Source organism: Sinocyclocheilus grahami, unplaced genomic scaffold (assembly GCF_001515645.1).
Source record: "Sinocyclocheilus grahami isolate Dianchi unplaced genomic scaffold, SAMN03320097.WGS_v1.1 scaffold4170.1, whole genome shotgun sequence".
Classification (NCBI taxonomy): Eukaryota; Metazoa; Chordata; class Actinopteri; order Cypriniformes; family Cyprinidae; genus Sinocyclocheilus; species Sinocyclocheilus grahami.
The window spans coordinates 1,812-10,490 of record NW_015509161.1 but is presented as its reverse complement, the minus strand read 5'-3'; the positions used below and the strand labels follow the sequence as shown (position 1 = coordinate 10,490).

General features: G+C 36.3%; 1 protein-coding gene across 2 annotated transcripts; it reads right to left on the bottom strand.

The window, feature by feature from the left end:
* Positions 1–917: 917 nt before the first annotated feature.
* Positions 918–7,468, bottom strand: LOC107576696 (plectin-like). 2 transcript variants are annotated; one of them, XM_016262839.1, is made up of 5 exons: positions 7,237–7,468; positions 4,458–4,519; positions 2,703–2,717; positions 1,598–1,687; positions 918–1,009 (listed from the first exon to the last, which is right to left on the bottom strand). In XM_016262839.1, exons 1-5 carry the CDS (start codon positions 7,352–7,354, stop codon positions 959–961), a joined length of 336 nt encoding a protein of 111 aa, XP_016118325.1. In that variant the 5' UTR covers positions 7,355–7,468; the 3' UTR covers positions 918–958. The 2 variants fall into 2 exon arrangements, with proteins under 2 accessions (XP_016118325.1, XP_016118327.1); XM_016262841.1 differs by lacking the exon at positions 2,703–2,717.
* Positions 7,469–8,679: the final 1,211 nt, after the last annotated feature.

Sequence of the window (8,679 nt, the reverse complement as noted above, 5' to 3'; positions counted from 1 at the left end):
AAACAACGACTAAAGTAGGAATGTCACAATGCAGAAATATTATGTATTGTCCGTTTTGAAAAAAAAAACACATATTAAATGAGACTAAAAGGTGAAACCGAACAGTCAAACATTTTACTGTACAGTAAAATTGGAAAACACTTTAGCGTTTTTGAAATGTAAAACAAATACTATTTCAATTCGGGAAAAAAATTATATTACCAATATCATCCTACAAAAAAAATACCTAAAGTAAACCTTAACTAAGCAAATTCACTTTTTCTTTGTAATATTTTTCACATTTCATGGAAGAAACAATGCATTATATTTAAAAAACGCAGAAACTATACCTTAAATATTATAACCTTATTCATTTGAAACCCAAGGACCAGAGATCTTCCAGCTTCATTAGCTATAATCTATTACCTGAACATACACCAAATACATTACTATGCCAAGATGTGGACAAAATGCACCAGCATACAATAAGAACATGCAATGACATTGTCAATCAGTCATCACAATAAATAGCCAATCAAAAGCTAAGCTGTCCCATGAGCCAGGCTCTTATTGGCTTGCAGTGCATGATGTCACTTAGGTTCTCAATGGATCCCATGTCTGCAAACATGAGAAGACATGAATCAATCCAAAACTAAAACAAATGTTTAATTCTAAACTAACATACATTACGCCAAATTCCTGAAAGCCTGTAGTTAATGGTTCCCTGACAGTGAATGCAGTGCATTCCATCACAAAAAATAAAAATAAAAACGCAAACATTTAAATAACCACCCTGATTTTTTTATACAAATATCAGCATAATCTATTTCAATTTTTAAGCGAATATTTTCGTGAACATGGGGGGAGGATGGCACCGTGTACAAGCGACATGACAAAGGATGTGACATCATGCACAACACATTTCCCCTGGCAGTGACACATGCCACACACCCTTTCCGGTGAGGCGAGCCGGAAATTTTCAGACCCAACTCACCAACCGCGAATTCCTGACAACGTCTCGCTCCCTCGGCTACCACAGCAAGAGCATCGCAAGAGAAGAGGCAAAGGCAAAGGTTTCAAGGTCAGGGCAGAGGTGAGCAAACAGGAAGTTGAAAAAGGAATGGTCAAGGGGGGTCAAACCGGTGCAGAGTTGAAACTGAGGCAGAAAATGTCAGATTGTTAATGTGTTAAAGGAGTGAGACGCAATGCAAAAGAGACAGTCACAGTAGAAGTGCTCATAAGGACGGGGAGATGTGACATTCGTTCCTTACCGACACATTTCTGTATGTGTGGTTACGTCCACTGCTCATACAGATCTGAATGCCACATGTCAACCACTGACGCATGCAAAACAAATCTGAGGGACACGACTTCGAGGGTGTTAAACTGTAGAACTATCCAATCACATGCAGATTGCAAGGGGAACTTTACTCAAACGTAAACTACAAGGTCTATAAAGCAAAAGAAGACACAGGAAGAGGAGGGGATTAAGTTAAGGGAGCAGATTCAGGTAGTGAGACTTAGCCTTGCAAAAGCAGAATTTCTTATTGATGTTTGGAAGTAGGTTTAGAACAGGGTTGTGGGTGGAAAATCGGATCCCATATTAGCATGAACTTACCAGTGTCTCTCCAGACAGCACCTCCAGCAGCGAGATGAGGTTGTGTCCATCTCTGAGATCCTCGTACAGGTCTGTGATGTGTCGCTGGGCCTGAATAAAACAGGAAATCATCATTACAAATTATGAAAACTGGAAAGTGGAAGACTACATGTTCAAGACAATATTATGCTATTTAATACTACAGTTCTCCACATGAATTGATTATAACGGGTTGATTGTGACATCAAGAGGGCAAATATTTTTACATAATGATCGCAAAAGTGTACCACTAGTTTTATGTCTTTTGCAATACATGACACACTTTGAATTAATTTGACTATACATTAAGGTGAATAAATAATACACTATTATTCATAAGTTTGGGGTTTGAAAAATAAATTATTTTATTCAGCAATTAAACTGATCAAAAATGACAGTAAAGACATTTATAATGGTACTACAAAGTATTTCCATTTCAAATAAAAGCTGTTCTTTTGAACTTTATATTCATCCAAAAATCCTGAAAAAATCCATCACGGTTTCCATGAAAACATTAAGCAGCACAACTGTTTTTAACATTAATAATAAGAAGAAATGTTTCACTGAAGACTGATGTAATGGCTGCCAAATCAGATTTGCCATCACAGGAATAAATCACATTTTAAAATATATGAACATAGAAAACAGTTATTTTTAACTGTAATAATATTTCACAATATTACTTTTTTTTTTTACTATATCTTTGATCAATTAAATGCAGCCTTTAATTGCAAACTTGTTTTAAAAACATTACACTTTTGAATGGTAGTGTATTTTAAAATAATTTTTTGTCCACATTTAATTTACCTAAGTAAAGACTTTTTTTTCACTGTATGATACTATATTTACTGTTGATAAAGGAAATTATCTGGAGGCTGAAGCAGTAAGCACAGAAAGTACTAAAGGAGACCGAAAACACAAGTGTTAACATCTCCAGTGTTAAAAAAAACTGCATTTCATGCAAGGAAGGCAGGAGAGCTTGTATGTTAGCTCTAGGTGCAGATGTAGGAAGCTACGGTGCACGTGAAACCCATGCAGGTAATAACAGAAGTCACTCTGCAAAGGTGTGATCACAGACACCACCTACCTCTGCCTTCCAGTGCTGACAGAGAAAGATGGAGGAAAGGATGGAACATGGAGAGATAAAAAAGAGAAAGGTTGGAACAGATGGGAAATACAATGAGAACTGTATGACAGAAAGACAGCGAGAGACACGCAGCCAGATATAACAGTGAAATGAACACAGATGACACATACAGTGTTTGCATGATGGCGTGATATATATATAATTTACATATTTCATTCATTGCATCAAATCTCTGAATAGACCTTTACATGTACAAACAAGTCTGCTGATGACAACCTGTCAGAAATATATTTGTTTAGTTTTAATATTCAAACATGAAGCAGCAAATTATATTTGAAAGAGCGCAGCACATATGTGGCATAACATCATTATTAAATTGTCTTTTGTATTTAATTCAAAGCTATTATTAAGTCTAAAATAGCAATGAAACATCACTAACACATCTGCTGAAACCATCATTTTGGCAACTCTGAGTCACTGGATCTGAACTGCAGACCGCTGAATAAACCCTATGCCTCCATGGAGGAAGCAAAATCAGTATAACATCTAACACAATCCAAAAACTAACACAAATTCAGTGCTTCAACTTATTACAAAAATTATTTTAATTTAATGAAATAATTAAATTATTCTCAATTTAATTTAATAATAATAATTATTTAAAAAATTTTAAACAGCCTAAAAAGGTAAGAAGCGTAATTTTAAAGATCCTCTAGATACTAGTTAGTTAAACTGGAAATTCATTTTTATATATCATTTTTAAAATATTTTTCCTTTTGCTTTCAGTTCGATAAGATAAAAACACATTTATTTTATACATAGTTTATATATAAATGTTTGTGCAGTGTGAACAAAAGTAATTAACAATTTTAAAATACAAATATTCCATAGTCTTTACATGAATATGAGGTCATAAATATGAATATATAATAATAATTTATAATATTTATACAATTATTTACAGTAATAAATCAAATACTGTTTGAAATTGTTTTAGATAGAGTTCAGCAAATCACATCTCAGTATTTTCCAAAGATCTTTCATGTGAAATACCCAGTTTACACAGTAGAGTAAACTGCTGCATCACTTTTGTTGCTTGTTCGCTTTGTTCTAGCAGTTTTATTTTTTTTTTCCATTTTCAGATTCTTTTGCATCTTTATATTGTAGATTTTGGGGTGGAATTTTGGAACACATTTTGAAATACTGTTCGTGAAAGGGGCCGCCTGTGGGCCAGACTGCTGGATGGAATCCAAGCAGCACCAAGAAAACAATCCATTTCTTTGGGGATATAAAGTGAGACCAGATGTTGATGACTCATCCTCACATACTCATACATAAATAAACAGCACCTTTCAGCAGTGCAGTGTGCTGGGTGTGTACAGGACGATTATTCAGCTATCATGATCTCCACAGCAGTAGCAGTTACACACAATCGCCATCATTTTCACTCGTGCACTTCAAGCATCATACACTGTTATTTTCCATGTAAGACAAATAACTATGTTCTCTGTGCAGTTTTAGTATGTTCTAAGAGTTTCCAATCAAGCAGCTGTCACCAAAGTCATTTGTAGTTACTGCACCAGTCATCTACAAAACAAGTCCTTGAGATAATGGGTTGACAAAGTGGCCATTGGTGAAGGGCAGAACTGAAAGATTTGACTCTCTGTGACCGTGTGGTTACAAGCACCTAGAACAACTGCACGTGTATTGGTGTATACTTTGAACTGACTGCAATTTCTGCATGGATGGTACTACCTTCACCAGATGCTTGTTCACCCATTTTGTGAAGGTCTTTTTCTGTACTCGATCCCGTTCATCTGTAAAACACAAAAAGACACAATTTTAGTTAAATCTGAGAGACACATTAGAAACCAGTTAACATTATACAACATACTAATGGAAACTTCTAAACTGAAGTATAGTTATCTTCTTAGATAACAGTGCTCTGTGTGGTTTTTATAGTGCAATTTATGTGGTTCCACATAGTGATGATTTTAGAGAAGCAGAAGCTTAGAGGAATTAGCATAGGTTTTGCATCATATTTCTTTGTGATCATCATATGTGCATCATATTTCATTAAAGAAATACTTTTATGCTTTTATTCAACAATGATGCTTTAAATAGGCTTTTACATTGTTAAAAAAAACAATTTCTTTTTTTTAAATCATGGTTTGAATAAAAATATGAAATTTTCAACTGCTTTCAACATTGATAATAATAAGAAATGTTTATTGAGCAAGCAAATAAGCATACTGGAATGATTTCTGAAGGATCATGTGACACTGAAGACTGAAGTAATAATGCTGAAAATTCAGCTTTGCATCACAGGAATGAATTACATTTTAAAATATATTAATATAAAAAGCGGTTCTTTTAAATTCCAATAATATTTTACATTTAAATGCTGCCTTGATGAGTACGAGACTTTCAAAAGCATTAAAAAAAACATACCAACCCCAATCTTTAAACAATAAAGACATTTAAAAATATGGTGGGCCCATATTATGAACATGCTGTGCATATCTTACAGACACCACAGCGTAAATTAGCGGTCTATATCTGCTCATCTGAGCACTCAGAAAACATTCCACTGGTGAAAGTCAACTGACTGGTTGATTTTGGCTCTTTTGAACTGACTTAATTTGAAAGTTTTTCAGTTCTTAGTTTGTGCATCTATTTTCTTTACTTGAGTTCTGATATTTGCAGGTCTTAGTGACTAAACCAGAGATTCCCTACTGACAAAAAAAAGAAAGATCTTCAATCAAGATGCTTCTAGAAAAAAACACCAACTCTTTTACTGGCACTGTTTTATTGCTGCATTTACTCCTCAATTTGTTTAGAAGCCTTCAAATGTTCCTCATTTACCTTCATCTCGAATTACCATCATCAATGTCATCAAACATTTATTGTGGAAACTTGCTTAGAGGCGTGCTAAAGGAGTGAAATGTTCCAGAAGTACCACCACCTGAATTTAGTGGGTTTCACAATGATCTTGTAAAACGCTTCATGACTAATATAAGAGAGTGATTCAAAAAATTCAGTACAAATTCCTCTTTCAGGTCCATTTTTGACTTTATGATAAAGGCACACTTGAGCTAGCATGAAAGAGAATACAAGAAAACTCAAGTGGAGCTGTAGTTAAAGGACACTTGGAGAAGAAGCACATCAGCTCCCAATCAGAAGATGAACCACTAAGGCTGATGATATTTCTGATGACCAGCAAGCATGACTTAAATAAAAAAATCTCAAACTTGTGATAACACCTCCAAAGTTCTGTTTATCATCACCATTTCATCAAAACATTGAGATAAGATCATGCAGGACAACCATCTGTAACAAAACAACTGCAGGGAACTGGATGCATGTTGTTGTTCTGTCATTCGGTTGCCATGGCAGCCACGTCAATTGGCATCACCACATCACTTCCTGTTTCTAAAACCTTTTGCTGTCACGAAAACCAATTCCTGTGACTCATTGTATGAAGTCCTTTATGAAACAATGAACATTTATCTAGTCGGCTAAAAACTGAGTAATCTTATAATGCAGTTTTACATCGTAAACTGCATAAAACACACTTGTTATCATTTTGATAACACAAAAAAATGAAGATGCATGTGTAGACATGAAACGACAGGACAAAGATGCTTAATTTTACTGAGAATCTGTTGGTTTCCTAAAGTCTAAGTACTGATTTCCATAACTAAGCTGATCTCAGAACAGCTCTAAGACAAGTGTGACCACCTGAACAGTTGAACAGGTCAAAGGCTGGATAAAAGGGGCACTTAAAATTCCAAGCAAAACATCAACAGAGCCTCGTAATGAAAAGGTAACGCCTATCAGTATATCTTAGGCCACCATAAAAGCTTAGTTAATGTTCCATGCCACAGAACCAAAGGTTTTCAAGGTCTGACAGGGAGAAACACAAGATCCGAGAGAAGATGCATTCCTCTGCACGGCAGCTTTGACACTCGTAAAACAGAACGTGTAGCTTGAGGGAATGGAGTTTTAGTGTATGGAGTAATATGTCAGTGTAAAGTATAGTTAAAAATAAATCTAGAACATTTACAATGTTTGAGCTCTGCTGTACTCAAACTATGACATTTATGACTATTTTCCAACATGCATGTGCAAGCAGGACCACAACCCAGATTTGGGATCCGCCTTTGCAATGGCCCCTCCCCTTGGAGCCCAAAAACTTCATTTTGACAGCTTATACTTCTTATTATTGGTTGGAAAGATTTTCCAAGTACATTTAACCTGGCCAGAGAGGACCAATTATGATGCAGGATGATAACCTGACTGCATAACTGATTGCATAACAAAAGAAGCCTTAAATATGTGTCAAAAGAAAGCCGCATCAATAAATATAATAATCTAGCCAAAAATGACAAAATAAGAATGCAAATTAAACTAATTTAATCATACTGACAAACTTATCAAGCAAATATTGTACGAAGATAAAACAGGATATTAAAAATAAATGCAGTGTCTAATAGCTAGTTTTAAGTATTCAAACTGAGAATTTCCGCTGTACCTTTTCTTTCATCCATGGCCCTCAGCATCCCCTGGTAATGATGACTTTCATCTGTGAAGACCACGTCACTGCCGACACTGTCGGTGGAGTACGTTTTATAACCTTTATATACAGCCATTCCTGTACTTCTGTTCTTGCTGCAAAACCACAGTTGTACACTTTCCACCGATCTGTTTAAACCACCTGAACTGTTTCTTTTCACCCGTCTGGTGTTTCAGAAAGCAAAAGAGAAGATCCATGCATGCGAGTGGGTGTGTTCCAAGCCAGCTCTGTTCACCCTCCCTTTTCTCACTTTTCTTCCCCTCCAGTTCTGTTCCCCTCTCTACTTCTTTTTTCACACTTCTTGCTAAATACCTGTCTTTAGGCTATAAATTCGAAGGAAGCTCTCGTTTTAGAGGGGTGGCTCTCTAATTTTGTGGTTGAAAAAGTGTGAAAACGCACAAAAAAAATGTGGCAGACCACGTTGATGGCATACGTGAACAATGAGAAAGTCAGCACAAAATGAAAATCTCATAATTTATTGTTCTTTTAAAAATATTAGTATTACTTCTGCTCAGAAGCACAAAAGCCACACATTTCTTGCATACTTTGAAAACGGTCAACGGTTTCTGCAACTCACATCTGCAAATACCCTATAACAAGGGAAGCAGCTGCCCTAGGAATGAAACCATCAAAAATAAGTCTGAACACGGCACAAACCTCCGACACGTGTCGTAAGTAATTCGTCTGTCCACACTGAAAGCGAAATGTCACCACAAAGTGACAAAACTGCAGCCAATCAGAAGATATTTGAGTTTAAATGTACAGAATTTTGGACCAATCACATTGTATTATGGGCGGAGATACTCCAAGTGACAGATCAGGAATAGAACCCTACCAACTTTTTGACTTGGTCATGGTTGTGGCTGGTTAGGACAAAAACTTTACATGGAATGAGCAAGCTGTTTTTCTGTACAAGCTAATTCGGTAGCATGCAACGGAAATGAGTCACTATCTAAAGCACCAGGGAAAGAATCAAAACGAGGGTCTGTTTCCATCTGGGTCTGGGGTGGGAGGAGGGGTTTGGTGTTCCACCAACCGGGAAATCCCACTCATGAGGGAAAATGTGACTTATCTCAGGAGTCACACAGAAAGGCTCTTGTAGTCTCAAGTAGGAGGTTCAGATTTTCAGTGTCAGGAGTCGCTGCTGTGCTTTGGTTGATGGAGATAGACTGTAGCGGAGCACAAGAGAACCCCTGTGCATGTGCAGTTGAAGTAAATGCATCTCCTAAAGGCAGCATTTGAGACGAGCATGCAAGAATACAAACAGATGATGCAGATATTCAAAGAGTCCATCTGTGTCTTTTGCCCCAAACAACAGACCCTTTTTATCAGTGGCACAAAATGACAAGCGAGATGTAATTAAAGACACATCTCTTTGGCCAAGCATTCAAATAATGCATC

What these genes read in the sequence shown, in the direction of transcription:
- LOC107576696 (XM_016262839.1), bottom strand. Translation starts at nt 7,354, where the DNA reads ATGGCTGTATATAAAGGTTATAAAACGTACTCCACCGACAGTGTCGGC. An exon ending in GGCCATGGATGAAAGAAAAG is followed by an intron (nt 4,520 to 7,236) that starts GTACAGCGGAAA and finishes TGTGTTTTACAG; the next exon opens with ATGAACGGGATCGAGTACAG. An exon ending in TGCTGTCTGGAGAGACACTG is followed by an intron (nt 1,010 to 1,597) that starts GTAAGTTCATGC and finishes TTGCTGTGGTAG; the next exon opens with CCGAGGGAGCGAGACGTTGT.